General features: G+C 33.5%; 1 protein-coding gene across 10 annotated transcripts in view; it reads right to left on the bottom strand.

The window, feature by feature from the left end:
- Window positions 1-16,642, bottom strand: part of DPP10 (dipeptidyl peptidase like 10) — a 1,301,728-nt gene that overhangs the window by 480,117 nt on the left and 804,969 nt on the right. For 9 of the 10 annotated variants that reach the window (XM_029225838.1, XM_029225839.1, XM_029225846.1 and 6 more), the window contains one exon: window positions 1,506-1,601. The exons of the other annotated variant lie outside the window; for it this stretch is intronic. In XM_029225838.1, the coding sequence (XP_029081671.1) occupies window positions 1,506-1,601 (96 nt within the window). The remainder of the gene's footprint in view (window positions 1-1,505; window positions 1,602-16,642) is intronic. 10 annotated transcript variants of the gene reach the window in all.

Raw genomic sequence — 16,642 nt, 5'->3', positions numbered from 1 at the left:
AATACTTGCTAGCAAGTAAAAAGATGACTTATAAAATTACAATGGCACATTAGGAGAATGATTTGTGGGAGATTCACGTATTAGAGCAAGGCTAGGTAATTCCATACCTTTTTTTAAATTTAGTAATAGTACTCATCTGAAATAAATCATAGTGTACCTCTGAAATAATCATAGTGCAAAGGCAACAATAAGGCAAGACCCAAACTTATAAACAATCCAAAATGAAAATATACAAATAGATTAATAAAACTGCTATCTTGTTTTCTCTATTTGTAACATCATCACCATGATAATACTTACCTTGCAACCAATTTCAACTGAAACCTGAGTTTACAGAAAAAATAAAACTGAACTTGTTAAATGATTTCATTCATTTATTCAAAAAAACCAAATCTTAAGTGCTTGCTGCTCTCCAGAAACTGTATCAGTGCTAGGTAAACAAGTATGATTTGCCTCCTGCCCTCATGAATTAAGTTACATTCTTTTTATAGCTTCCATAAATAAACATTTAATTTGCAGGCATAAATGTATTTAATTAGGATATTACAGAAGAAAGGATGGACTGTAAGTGAGACGTTATTCATCAGATACAAAGGCAAAGCTCTTCTTAGCTATCATACATGTAAACCTACTCTAGGCCTTGAAAACAAGCAAAGATATTATGTCTAAATAAAATGAAGGGCAAAGATTAACAGCTATCTAACCATGGTGATTAGTATGGTCAGGCAAATTGTAATATTCCAGAAATGAAAATCTGACTTCCTTTTCACCAACACATTTCTTATAACTGGATTACCCAATAACTCCCCCTACCACCTCCCACAAAGACAAGCCAAAGTCCATGGAGCCACTCAGTGGTTTTGATTGATTGATTGACTGATTGTATTTGTAATTTAAATTCTTTTTAAAACTTTTTGAAAATAGCAAAATCAGAAATAACCTAAGGAAAGCTGAGGTGATTTGTTTGCCAAGCCACAAAAAGCAAAAATGCAATGTGTTCCCATGCCCCTTCTGTCATTTCAACTTTGTAGAGTCAACTTTGTAGACTCTCAGACTGGAGAGTCTCCCTAGTTTGTGGCATTTAAACTTAAAAAGAAAAGCCACAAAGAGAGAGAAGAAAATTAATCTGATTGCCAAATCTGAATCACTTATATGTACGCTCCCAAAATCTATACTTCTACACCAAGGAGAATTACCCAGAGAAATGCTAGAGATGTAATACGTGTTTGCAGTCACATAACTAATGATTCATGAGGGAAGAGCAGATACAGAGCAGTCAATCTAATGTTTGGGGGATAATTTTATTGATGAACTACCTTAGGAATTAGTTTTCTCTCACATGAGCCAAGGTATAAATTTCTGATTAAATGGTATCTGTAATCATTGAAGCATAATGTCAATTAAAATAACCACCGGTGGTCAACCAGTGGTCAAAAAAAACGCTATTTAATTTTAGTTATACAGAACTTGAAATAAATATAACATATAAGAATGTACACACATACCATTGATCCATCGAGCTTCTGGATCATGAAGCACAAATTCTTTCCTGAAGAGGTCTTCTAAAGACAATCTGGTTTCTGATGAATTTGTGAGTTCATCTAAAATAAAGTAAATTTTAGGTTAGACACATTCTCCAAAGAAGACATACCGATGGCCAAGAGGCATATGAAAAGATGTTCAACATCACTAATTATTAGAGAAATACAAATTAAGACTACAGTGAGATATCACCTCACACCAGTCAAAATGGCTATCATCAAAAAATCCACAAACAATAAATGCTGGAGATTGTGTGGAGATAAGGGAACCCTCCTACACTGTTGGTGGGAATGTAAATTGGTACAGCCACTATGGAGAACAGTAAGGAGGTTCCTTAAAAAACTAAAAATAGAGCTACCATATGACTCTGCAATCCCACTCTTGGGCATATATCCAGAGAAAAACATAGTCTGAAAGAATACATGCAGCCCAATGTTCATTGCAGCACTGTTTACAATAGCAACCTAAATGTCCATCGATAGAAGAACAGATAAAGGAGATGTGGTACATATATATAATGGAATATTACTCAGCCATTAAAAAGAATGAAATAATGCCATTTGCAGCAACATGGAAGGACCTAGAGATTGTCATACTGAGTGAAGTCAGAGAAAGAGAAATATCGTATGATATCCCTTATATGTGGAATCTAAAAAGAAATGATACAAATGAATTTATTTACAAAACAGACTTAGAGAATGAACTTCTGGTTACCAGGAGGGAAGGATGGGGGGAAGGGATAATTAGGGAGTTTGGGATTGACACGTACACAATGCTGTATTTTAAATGGATAACCAAGAAGGACCTACTGTATAGCACAGGGGAGTCTGCCCAATTTTATGTGGCAGCCTGGATGGGAGCAGAGTTTGTGGGAGAATGGATACATGTATAGGTATGGCTGAGTCCCTCTAGTGTGCACCTGAAACTATCATCAACATTGTTAATTGGCTATACTCCAACATAAAATAAAATGTCTTAAAAAAAACTAATGAATTACACTATCTGGACTACTTTGCTTTAAAAATATGTTAACTAGATGACAATATAAAGTGGAAATGTTAATGGTTTTTGGCATTAGAAGTTTGTCTGTTCCATGACACTTTTCAACCCATTAAATTATTTTCAATATTAAAATTGTCTTCAGCTACCACAAATTTAAGAGATCAATCCTTTGTTATGTAGTGATATATAATATGAAAGCAGTTAATAATTTCTATTGTGCATTGTGCCCCAAAGCACACATTTTCACTGTTTAACCATAATCCAGCCCAATACTTTCCAAAATCACTTCAACATATTCTCTCTAATGATAAATTTACAGTTTTGTTGTAAACACCAAAGATGAAGAGGTAAAGGTTCCAAACAAATGTGATCAATAAAACTTCCCAACTTGAAAGGAAGTTCACCAAATAAACAGAATACCAAAATTCCACAAATAAACCCAACAAATACTAAGTGGACTTAGGAGTTAAATGTAAAAACTCAATATAATGCCAGAATATGAATGAAAAGCACATGTTTATATTAGTCCCTGACACATAAACTAGGTGTACTTCCTTTTTAAATCCCAAAATCTAAGAAATGGAAGGACAACACAGTTTAGATACCAAAATTAAGCATAGCAAACATACTTTTAGACAAAAGAGGCTACAGACAAGTTTGTGATATTTCATTTTCTTTGCAAAATAATATGATTGTTTATTTACTGTATAAAATCATCTTTGTGACCTTTCAGCTGTGACCTTAACTCTGGTTGAAAATAAAATGTCAACAATATATGCTAACCTCATTAGATATTGTTTTTTAAAAGTTCAGTACTTATTGTAGCAAGAGCTTTGTTTCTTCCAGCTGAAAAGCTGGGGCAAAGAATCAATAACTTCAAATGCAGTTTCTTTCAACATGAATCAGCCATGTAGTTAACCCACAAAATAACTGTTCAGAAACAACTGAAAAAAATATAACAGATGGAACTAGTGAGAATTGTTTGACCCAAGCCTAGTATGAGACGTGATTATATATAGATTTGCAAAACAAAATGCTCCATTTGACAGTCTGACACAACAAAATTTATATTTACCTTATTCATTCAACAAATACTAGGGCTCTTAATTTTCAAGGTGTTAAGTGAAGTATTGTGAGGTGCAGGAGACATATCTATGTCCTGCCCCGAGGGGTTCACACAAAGCAATAAAGAATACGATGGATGTCAGTATGAGGATACAGAGTACTGTATGAGCTCAGACAAAGGAAGGAAAATATCTTGCAAAAACAATCAGAAAAGGCTTCAGTGAAAAATATAATGAAAAATATAATGACCAAATATCATGCATTGCTGGTGGGAATGAAAAATGGTACAGATACTTGGAAGACAGGTTAGTGGTTTCTTACAAAACTAAACATGTAATCTAACAATTGTGCTCCCTGGTATTTACCCAAATGAGCTGAAAACTTACAGCCACACAAAAATCTGCACATGGATGTTTATAGTAGCTTTATATATAACTGCCAAAATTTGGAAGCAACCAAGATGTCTGTCCTTCAGTAGGTGAATGGATAAACTGTGGTCCAGATATTGTGATACTATGAAGTGATAAAAAGAAACGAGCTATCAACCATGAAAAGACATGGAGGAACCTTAAATTATTAAGTGAAAGAAGCCAGTGTGAAAAGACTCCATACTGTATGCTTCCAACTATGTAACATGCTGGAAAATGTAAACAATGGAGACTCTAAAGATACTAGTAGTTAGAATGGTAGATACATGTCATTAAACTTTTGTCCAAATCCATAGGATGTACAACAGCAAGAGTGAACCCTAAAGTAAAATATGAACTTTGGGTGATAATGATGTGTCAATGTAGGTTCATCAGTTATAGTAAACGTATCACATGTGGGATGTTGACAATGGGGGAGGTTTTACCCATGTGAAGGTAAGGGTAAATGGAATCCCTGTACTTTCTGTTCAATTTTTCTGTGAACATAAAATTTCTCTTGAAAATAAAATCTATTCATTTTTATTTTTAAAAGTTAAATGACCTGGGCCTTACAGGTTTCAAAAGACAGAGAAAGGGAATGGCATGGACAAGTAAAGGGATGAGAGCATTTTAGAAAAAAGAATGACTGCTTTTTGTTTGACACAGCAAAAAAGCTTTGATGCTAGAATTAATTTTCTGTCATAGGAGTTTGGGATTTTAATCAGATGAGCTAACTTTATCAGGATTTCAGAAATATATTTATTCTATGAGATATCTCAATAAGACCAGATTTGGGTATAGACAAGTTTCACAATTTAAAGTTTCCTGAGATTATATAAATGCACCCTAATTTGTCCAATACAATCCCTTTAATTCTTAGATGATTACATTTTACCATCTCTCTTTGATATGCATTTATTTAGTTGATCCAATGAAATTTATATAGGTAAAGGTAGGAGGTAGGAGTCTAACTTTCAGTGGAAAGTAGATTATGATAGCACAATCTATTAAATAAATGATCCTTATCAACTGAATTGAAAAATTTACTATATTTTTGCTCCTAGGTAAATTCCACATATTTTGTTTACTGTATTTTTTGGGCATATGTAAAACAAACAAACAAAAAAACACCTTGTAAGGCAAATGCAGCATACCATACAATCTTTTTTTCAAATACTTTTTTCAAATATTATTTTGGCAATTCTCAAACGTCTGTTCTTTCATATGAGCTTAAAAATCATATTAAAATCCACCAGAATGGGAATCTTATTAAAATAGCCTTATACATACACAGTGAATTTGAAAACTTTAAACTTTAGGTACATTAATTGTGTTTCATCTTCTATTTTTCATATAGGTCCTTCACATTTCCTACTATATTTACTAGTAAGTATATGTGGTTTGTTATTGTGAACAGAATATTTCCCATTGTTATTCTAAATGAATTAATACACACACACAGAGTTAATAATTATATTATTCACCATATCACATTTTCTTTAAAATGCCAATGGAAATTAAATCTTTTATTTTTCTACATATTCAATTCTATCATCTGAAAATACATTTTCTCTTTTTCTAAAGTTTAAATTTATATGTATATATATTTATATGTATATCTGTGCATGTATATATATGCATTTATACGTATATATGTGTGTATATATACATTTATATGTGTATATACACACACACATAATATACATATAAAATTTTCAGGTATTGCAGATTCACATGCAGTTGTAAGAAATAATACAGAAAGACAAATCCTTTATACACTTCCTCCAGTTTCCATCAATAACATATGATATCTTGCATAAACAATATCTCAAAAAGAAATTGACATTGATACCCTCCACCAACTTTATTCAGACTTCACCAGTTCTGCATGTATTCAGTTGTGTACATGTAAGTATATGTGGCTGTCTTTAGTTCTATGCAATTATATCAAATATGATGAGTACCAGTAAGGCAGAGAACAGTTCCATCACCAGAATCTCCTGTGTTGCCCTTTTATTGCCATAACCTCCCTCTGCAACCTTTGGCAACCACTGATCTATTTTCCATCTTTATGATTTTGTAATTTCAAGAGTGCTATGTAAATGGAATCATGCATTATGTAATATTTTGAGATTGGCAGAGATCCATCTTAGTTGTTGAGTGTATCAATTCTCCGTTCCTTTTTGTTGCTTGGTACTATTCCAGGGCATGAATGTATCAGTTTGTTAAACTATCCATCTGTTGAAGGAAATCTGGGTTATCATTTGTAGCTTGGGGTTATTATGAATAAAGCTGCTATGAACATTAATTATAGGTTTTTATGTGAACATAAATGTTCCTTTCTTTGGGATAAATGCCAAAATATGCAATTGCTGGGTCACACGGTGCACATTTAGTTTTGTAAGAAAAAATCGGATGCTTTTCTAGAGTAGTTGTACCATTTTACATTCTCACCAGCAATGTAGAAATGACCTAGTTTTTCTGTGTTCTTGCAAGAATTTGGTGGTTTTTTAAAAAAAAAATAAGTCATTCTGATATGTGTGTATGCCGTTGTGGTTTTAATTTGCATTACCCTAATAGCTAATGAACATCTGTTAATGTGCTTATTTGCGATGTTTATATCCTCTTAAGTGAAATGTCTGTTCATGTCATTTGCCCATTTTCTAATTGGATTGTTTTGTTTCTGTGACTGTTGAGTTTAGAGTTTTTTATTCTAGATGTAAATCATTTGTTGATATGTCAACTTCGGATTTCCTCCAGCCCTCTACCTTGTCTTTTCATCCTTTTAAAAAGGACTTCTGCAGAGGAAAAGTTTTTTAATTTTGATGAGATCCACTTTATCATTTTTTTCTTTTATAAATCACACTTTTATTGTCAAGACTAAGAATGCTTCAACTAATCCTGAAGATTTTCTCCTATCTTTTTTCCTAAAAGGATAATAGTTTTATATTTTACATATAAGTCCCAGAATCATCTTGAGTTACTTTTTGTCTATCATGTGAGGATTAATTAGAGGTTCATATTTTATTTTTGTTTTTTTGCATATTGGATGACCAATTGCTCCAGCACCATTAAAAAGCATTTATTTCATTTTAGTGAATTATTTCATTAGCTCGAATATCAAAACAATGTTGAATAATAATGATGAAATAACAATCCTGCTGTCTTCTTTTATTATGGCAGCATCTTTAATATTTCATTATTTAATAAGATGTTTTTTCTTGATTTTTGGAAAGGAATCTGTATCATGCTTAAGTAATTTGTTTTTATTCCTATTTCACTTCGAATTTTTATCTGAAATTATAACTATGTCATGATACACTTCCAGCCTTTTATATAAACATAATTTTCTCCTTTAATGTGTTGATATAAAAGTTTTATAAATGAAATTTCCTATTTCCAACCAACCTCTATTTCTATAATAAAATCCAACTGGTCATGGCAAACTATTATTATTTTTCTACTGCTAGATTAATATGTTAAATGTTTATTTAAATGTTCAGATTTTTTTAATGAATTAAACTAATGGTCCATTATTATTTTTCATTTTGTATTATACTGATCAGTTAACATTTTAATAATTTTAGTAAATATTCTGAACTCCATTTATTTTCTATAATCTGAAATAATTCAATAATTTTAATAGTCAGGATTTTTTTAACTCCAATTGCCCTTAGAATTTATTATAAAATCAACTCATCAAAGTAATTCAAACTATTGTGATTAAATTTTAAATTTAAACAATAATCAGATAAAACTTAAGGTTTAATTTATTTGTCTTCATTCATTACTGAATGAACTGTATATACTTCATTACTTCATTCCTCTTTCTGGTTGTTTTTTTTTCCTTATTTCTTTGTCCATTTCTTTAAATTTTTCTTAGCTGCTAGGCACTATCCCTGAGGTCTCTTGAATTTTTCAGTCCTAGAAAAGAGACTTCTTCCTCTACATATGATGAATAATTAAGCTTCTGTTTTAATAGCCTTGGAGGCTGGTTTTTTTATCCCCTAGCTCCTTTTATCTCCACATCTCATCATAGTCTTTTGGGGTGTTCATCCTTTGTAATCAATCATCCCTTTTCCAAATGCCCCTCCCCAAGCCCTATTGGAATATCCATTTGGAGGGGAAACAGGCTCAGCAAACCTAAAGATTTTGACAAAGTTCACGTGGTTAGTAAGAGGCAGGACTGAAATTGGAACCTACATCTCTCTGACATATTAAGCTCTACTGTCTCTCAAATAAGTTTTCTTTTCTTGTTCTCTATAATATTGTGTTAATTAGTTTTTTTTTAAATGTACAATTTTATAAATGATATTTTAAGAATATTCTTATTTCCTTTTAGCCACAATAATCCTCCTCCTAATTGAAATTCAACTCCTCCTGTACCCTCTCCAGACTTTATTACCATCCCATTCTGCTCCAACCTGCTCATGAAGGTACCGTTGCCACAGTCCTTCTATTTTCTCACATAGAGCAGTGTCACAGCATTCATGAAAAAGTGGAGCTTTTTGTTTGTTTTCTTCAAGAAATTGTCTATAAAATGTCAGCCTGAAACTCCAAATTTACCCTCTGCTCATTGTTGCACTCTATTTAGTATTAACATTAGTAGCATCACCTATCACACCTCATCAGCAAACATTTATAACCCAGCTGCAACCTGATTTCTCAGGAACTTAATTTATGTTAGAACCATCTGAAGAAATCTTATATTTCAAACATTTTAATAATTTTCTCTCCATTTTGACTCTACAGCCACACTTAGCAAACAGAGAATCCTGGGCACCATTTCTTCATCCCAATCACTCACATCGAACACTGAGAAGGTAGCTTAAGAAGGAAATTGGTATTAGATTGTAAATAATTTTAAGAGATGATTCCTCATGTAAAGCTCCTTTCTTACAAATCTTCAGAGGAAGAAATTCTGAAATCAACACCTATACCTAGTATCAACAAAATATTACTTTTATCAAAAGTAATTAATTTTGTCAAAAGCTTTTTAAAAGTAATTTTGTCAAAATATTAATTTTGTCAAAAGCTTTCTCTGTATCTGAGATGATCATATGGTTTTCATTCTTCAATTTGTTAATATGGTGTATCACATTGATTCATTTGCATATGTTGAAGAATCCTTGCATCCATGGGATAAATCCCACTTGATCATGGTGTATGATCCTTTTAATGTGTTGTTGGATTCTGTTTGCTAGTATTTTATTGAGGATTTTTGCATCTATATTCACCAGTGATATTGGTCTGTAATTTTCTTTTTTTGTAGTATGTTTGTCTGGTTTTGGTATCAGGGTGATGATGGCCTCATAGAATGAGTTTGGGAGTGTTCCTTCCGCTACAATCTTTTGGAAGAGTTTGAGAAGGATGGGTGTTAGCTCTTCTCTAAATGTTTTATAGAATTCACCTGTGAAGACATCTGGTCCTGGACTTTTGTGTGTGGGAAGATTTTTAATCACAGCTTCAATTTCATTACTTGTGATTGGTCTGTTCATATTTTTTATTTCTTCCTGGTTCTGTCTTGGAAGGTTACACCTTTCTAAGAATTTGTCCATTTCTTCCAGGTTGTCCATTTTATTGGCATAGAGTTGCTTGTAGTAGTCTCTCAGGATGCTTTGTATTTCTGTGGTGTCTGTTGTAACTTCTCCGTTTTCATTTCTAATTTTATTGATTTGAGTCCTCTCCCTCTTTTTCTTGATGAGTCTGGCTAACGGGTTATCAATTTTGTTTACCTTCTCAAAGAACCAGCTTTTAGTTTTATTGATCTTTGCTATTGTTTTCTTTGTTTCTATTTCATTTATTTCTGCTCTGATCTTTATGATTCCTTTCCTTCTACTAACTTTGGGTTTTGTTTGTTCTTCTTTCTCTAGTTTTTTAGGTGGAAGGTTAGATTGTTTATTTGAGATTTTCATTATTTCGTGAGGTAGACTTGTATTGCTATAAATTTCCCTCTTAGAACTGCTTTTGCTGCATCCCATAGGTTTTGGATCGTTGTGTTTTCATTGTAATTTGTCTCTAGGTACTTTCTGATTTCCTCTTTGATTTCCTCAGTGATCTCTTGGTTATTTAGTAATGTGTTGTTTAGCCTCCATGTGTTTGTGTTTTTTAAGTTTTTTTTTCCCTGTAATTGACTTCTAATCTCATAGTGTTGTGGTCAGAAAAGATGCTTGATATGATTTCAATTTTCTTAAATTTACTGAGGCATGATTTGTGACCCAAGATGTGATCTATCCTGGAGAATGTTCTGTGTGCACTTGAGAAGAAAGTGTAATCTGCTGTTTTTGGATGGAATGTCCTATAAATATCAACTAAATCTATCTGGTCTATTGTGTCATTTAAAGCTTGTGTTTCCTTATTAATCTTCTCTTGGGATGGTCTGTCCATTGGTGTAAGTGAGGTGTTAAAGTCCCCCGCTATTATTGTGTTACTGTTGATTTCCTCTCTTATAGCTGTTAGCCGCTGCCTTATGTATTGAGGTGCTCCTATGTTGGGTGCGTATATATTTATAATTGTTATATCTTCTTCTTGGGTTGATCCCCTGATAATCATGTAGTGTCCTTCCTTGTGTCTTGTAACATTTCTTATTTTAAAGTCTATCTTATCTGATATGAGTATTGCTACTCCAGCTTTCTTTTGATTTTCATTTGCATGGAATATCTTTTTCCATCCCCTCACTTTCAGTCTGTATGTGCCCCTAGTTCTGAAGTGGATCTCTTGTAGACAGCATATATATGGGTCTTGTTTTTGTATCCATTCAGTGAGCCTGTGTCTTTTGGGGGGAGCATTTAATCCATTCGCGTTTAAGGTAATTATCTATATGTATGTTCCTATTAACATTTTCTTAATTGTTATGGGTTTGTTTTTGTAGGTCCTTTCCTTCTCTTGTGTTTCCCACTTAGAGAAGTTCCTTTAGCATTTGTTGTAGAGCTGGTTTGGTGGTGCTGAATTCTCTTAGCTTTTGCTTGTCTGTAAAGCTTTTGATTTCTCCAACGAATCTGAATGAGATCCTTGCCAGGTAGAGTAATCTTGGTTGTAGGTTCTTCCCTTTCATCACTTTAAATATATCATGCCACTCCCTTCTGGCTTGTAGAGTTTCTGCTGAGAAATCAGCTGTTAAACTCATGGGAGTTCCCTTGTATGTTATTTGTTATTTTTCTGTTGCGCTCAATAATTTTTCTTTGTCTTTAATTTTTGTAAGTTTGATTACTATGTGTCCCGGTGTGTTTCTCCTTGGGTTTATCCTGCCTGGAACTCTCTGCACTTCCTGGACTTGGGTGGCTATTTCCTTTCCCATGTTAGGGAAGTTTTCGACTATAATCTCTTCAAATATTTTCTGAGGTCCTTTCTCTCTCTCTTCTCCTTCTGGGACCCCTATAATGCGAATGTTGGTGCATTTAATGTTGTCCCAGAGGTCTCTTAGGCTGTCTTCATTTCTTTTCATTCTTTTTTCTTTATTCTATTCTGCGGCAGTGAATTCCACCATCCTGTCTTCCAGGTCACTCATCCGTTCTTCTGCCTCAGTTATTCTGCTATTGATTCCTTCTAGTGTATTTTTCATTTCCGTTATTGTATTGTTCATCTCTATTTGTTTGTTCTTTAATTCTTCTAGGTGTTTGTTTCTTAATTCTTCTAGGGCTTTGTTAAACATATCTTGCATCTTCTCGATCTTTGCCTCCATTCTTTTTCTGAGGTCCTGGATCTTCTTCACTATCATTATGCTGAATTCTTTTTCTGGAATGTTCCCTATCTCCACTTCATTTAGTTGTTTTTCTGGGGTTTTATATTCTTCCTTCATCTGGTACATAGCCTTCTGCCTTTTCAGCTTGTCTATCTTTCTGTGAATGTGGTATTTGTTCCACAGGCTGCAGACTGTAGTTCTTCTTGCTTCTGCCGTCTGCCCTTTGGTGGATGAGGCTATCTAAGAGGCTTGTCGACAGTTTCTATTGAAAGGCTAAATATTTGTTAACCAAATAGTATCCTATGATTATGGTTATAATTATGAATAATAGCACATGGATCCAATGAGATGCACAGTATAACAATGATCCCAAGTATTTAAAGAACTGGAAACAGAGTAATTATTTTTTTAATTGTACAAGATATAGAATCTTAGCTAAAACATTCAACTTTGGCAACAGGAGTGTAGAAATAGAATTGACATTAAATAATTCTCTCCATGTTCTTTTCTCTGTTCTAGTCTATCATTCAAGATCATAGACTTCTATTGGTATTTCTGTGCTTTCTTCCAAAAATCCAATCTTGCTTTTAAATGGCCTTTTGAAATAAGTTGGCCACATAATCTTAGAAGAGAAAAGAAAATTCTTCAGTAATGAACTGAAGGAAAACTAATCTGTGACTTTCAGTACTTGGTTTCTCTTTACTGAAACTGTGTTACTTTTTATCTGGTTTACTCTTGACATCAGAGGTTCAGAAATATTTCTTTTAATTTAAATCTTATTTGAAATAATTTCCTGTTAAAACAGTAATGAAAAGAAAAATCTAATCAGGTAGTTATTCAGAATTCCCACAAGAAGAACAAGGCTATTTCCTCTTTCTGCTCATTTGATTCTCTCTTTTCTCTGGACGTCCAATGTACCACCACCTTTATTTCCCACAGCTACACTTAAATCTCTATTCTTAAAGGTTATTCTCATCTCCCATGTTTAGTGTAACTACAGGCTACTCTTCTAGTGCATTTCCATTTTATTTTTTTATTTTTTATTTTTTTGCGGTACGCGGGCCTCTCACTGTTGTGGCCTCTCCCGTTGCAGAGCACAGGCTCCGGAAGCGCAGGCTCAGCGGCCATGGCTCATGGGCCCAGCTGCTCCATGGCATGTGGGATCTTCCCGGACCAGGGCACGAACCCATGTTCCTTGCATCGGCAGGCGGACTCTCAACCACTGCACCACCAGGGAAGCCCGCATTTCCATTTTAAAACATTATTGATTTTTCAAAGTTCATAGAAAGGGTAACACCCCCGCCACCCTGCCTTATATAACTGTATATATGAAAATATAGAATGCAAACCACAGCAGTCACAGCCAAATTCCAGATCTTTTCAAAATATTTGCTGATTGTACATTTCCTAGTCAGACTTTAAAGTTTTGTTTTACTACTTAACAGCTAAAGCACTAATTCCTTTCTTTTTTCCATCATTTTCCCATTCTTTTCTTTCACTAGGATGCTGAAATACAATACAGCAGACTGAATATTGTCAAAATTTATGTCATTTGAGATCAGATATAATATACCAAGTTCTTTTTAATGTTTCCTGATTTATCACCTAGAAAATGAACAAAGGGTTACTATTTCCAGTTAAGGAGCTACACATAGTTTGGAATGTAAAATTGAGGAATAAAAATACATATCACTGAAACAGAAGAAAATTACAAGGTATGCCCTAGTACAAGTTACATCTCTTTTCTTTTTTATTTATAAATGAAGAAATATATGGAAATCATTAGGCAAAGTACTCAGCTTATTTAATGTTAGCCATTGTCATTATTATTATTAAAATGTTAAAATGTATAGGTCAATATAAAGCAAATTTAAATTTTAAAATTTCAAAGTCACAAAACAAAATGTTTTCCATTTCTCTGGAGTTTTTGTTTCTTTCATAGTTCCCTTCAGCCCAAATATTTCCATTATGTTCTTGGATGTACCCTACCAGAAGTATAGTATTGAGTTGCATGTTTTAGTAGAAAAAGTGAGTACTAAATGTAAAATTCACTCAGAAGTCTCTTTTTGAAAGAAGAGTATTTGGCTATTTTGAATTTGTAAGGTCAAATATATGGATCACACAAATAAATTATAAATCAGTCTTGTCAATGAAGCAGCTTGTCACTTAGTATTCTGAACACCAATTCATCCACTCAAGCAAAAGCACAAAGGGAATTAGTGCACTGTGTACCATCTGTTTTATAGTCCCAGAAAATTACCTTTGTTCCTCTTGGTATGCCAGGAGTTTCCTTCCTCTATCTCTTTCTTTTGCCTTTTCCTACTCCAATATCTTGTTGTGGCAACAGCTAAGTTTCTTGAATAAAAGGCCAGTCAATTCTTTATCTTCATCAATTCTATCACCTAGAACCACTTTTGACTCAGATTAACCCTGTATCTTATAAAGTCTAAATTATATATACCCTTCAAATTAAATTTACTTCCTAAATCAGATTATCTTCCAATGAATGTTCTTTCTTTCTCAAGTATATTTCCATCATGTAGCATTCATACAGAAAGCCACATTTTAATTATAAAAAGTCATTTAAAAACTCAGCTATGTGGAAAGTTACTAAATTGTAACTACAGCTGGGTCTGTACTGAATGGAATGAAGAGGATGGCTGGCAAATAAGGTATTATATATTTATTTAACTGCCACTTTCTTCCCTCTCCCAACTCTGTCCTTTTTTTTCACCATACATGGGGAGAATTTCTAGGGAATGTACACTGAATACAAAATACTGAAATACAGATTACAAGAAGTTTGCCTTCTACGATCCATTCATCTTCTCAAAGTTTCCCCACAGACAGTTATGAACTTATACTCCCACTGCCTATACTCAAACAGGGACAAGCACTAATGCTGAAATAACAGTAATCAGAGCTAGGAGTTCATATTTTAATCCTAGTTAAACCCTTAACTAGTGCATAGGCCCTCGGCTAGTTCTCTCCATCTATTCAGGAGTAAGTTTCCTCATTTGTAAAGAGAAAGGGTTGGACTAAATTACACTGTGGCTGGCTGTGTTCTAGAGACTCTAAAGCTCTCTTAGGACAGAAAGGAGAGGGTTAGATGGGAATTATGTGGTTAAAACTCTTCAACCAGAACAGCTCTGCTGTTGACATGTTTGGTTTCCTCATATAGAATTTTATTGGATGTACCCCTCCCCAAACACACACAAAGGCCCATAAAGTAGCTTGCATCTGTAAGATGCCCTAATTTCTGTTATATTCTGTACGAGTTCTCCTTATTTTCAGCAGAGACTCTTAAGTGCTCATCAAAATAAGGAATGTACTTTCAGGTTCTGAAGGACTTATTAAATTTTACTTCAAACTTGTCATCTCTTGAATAAGTAAATCAAGAGCTTTAGGATTTACTCATAGGTTTAATTAGTCAAATTAGTCAATTATTCAAAGTGCTAATCACACTCAATCTTCTTTCTGAGACTTTTTCCAAATTAAATCCCCTGAATTTGAGTAGAAAACCTAAATGTGAGAAATGTACTTGCACAAAGGCCTTTCACATTGTGAGAAGAAAAGGCAAATTACAGACTGATACACATATACACATAACACACACCTTACACACACACACACACACACACACACATGCTAGAATGACGTCTTCTTTATACCCTGATGTGTTATAGCTCTACTTTGGGCCTATGAGCTCTTATATAAACAAGTTTGAGCTCCTCCCTCAGGCATACTTTTTATTTCAATCACATTACCATGAGCAAATTTTTGTTCCATATCTCTACTACCCTACAGGAGAGCACTGCAGAGCATAATCTGTGGGAAACTGTGGAAGCAGTCCTAAAAGTCAAAATTATATTCATAGTAATACTAAGGCACATCTTCCTTTTACACTGGGTTGAAATTCCCACTCCTGGAAGCAAAACCAAAAGTGGATGCAACTACAGGCACCTCACTGAGAGTCAATACTGTGGCATAAAACTATATGATAGTCATTCTGTTCTTTAGTCTTATAAATGCTCAAAAAATGCTTGAAAAATCCTATTCCAGTTAAGAATTTCCTCAACACAGTTCTAAAAATTGTCCATTGTATTCAGTCTCCACCCTTGATATCTTTTTAATATTCGTGTGGTGAAAAGGGACTTATACCTCCTCCCCTCTGCTGCCCAAAAAGCACTTCCCCTGCATATCGACATGGTACTTGTTCCAAAGAAATGCCTGTGGGCAATTGCTTAAGTTATGAACTGAACTAACAGCTTTTTTCCTGGAACACCATTTTTAGTGGAAAAAATGAATAACAAACTATGATTATTTAGATTTAAGGATCTGGCAAATGTTTTCTTCAAAATAAATAAAATGAGCCTCTCACTTAAAAATCATAACTGTTAAAAAATAATACATAAAAAAATTTTAAAACACAATTGTTTGTTACAAACTATAAAATTCAAGCTTTCAAAAAAAATTGAATTTTTCAAAACTTGTGTTCTCTATCTTGAGTTTGACTACTTCCTAATACTCTTCTAGTGAGATTTTTCTAGTTATACCATCAGTGATATTAACTGTTTTTTTTAATATTGTGTAATAAACTCTACCAACATTTGGAAGATCTGTATAACTCACTGAACTAATATTTTCCAAATAACCAATGCATAATGTTACAGAATCGTGCATAGGTAAAAGATCCTTTTAAAGTGCTAGATGGACCAATAGATTTTAAAAGCAGAGTACTGATATTTTACGGATATGGTTTCAGGTTTCACAATGCAGCTAACCATTGAGGATCTACCATTTATCAAGTTCTCAAGAAGTATCAAGGAAGAGCATTTACAATTATGTGAAAAAGCTAGTAAAAAACTCCCTCCATTTCTAACTACATATCTTTATGAGGCCAGAATTCCTTCATATGCTTCAACCAAAGCAACTGACTCCAAAA

This window comes from Monodon monoceros, unplaced genomic scaffold, assembly GCF_005190385.1.
Source record: "Monodon monoceros isolate NGI ecotype Baffin Bay Population unplaced genomic scaffold, NGI_Narwhal_1 Super_Scaffold_16, whole genome shotgun sequence".
Lineage (NCBI taxonomy): Eukaryota > Metazoa > Chordata > Mammalia > Artiodactyla > Monodontidae > Monodon > Monodon monoceros.
This window is presented reverse-complemented; position numbering and strand designations above follow the sequence as displayed.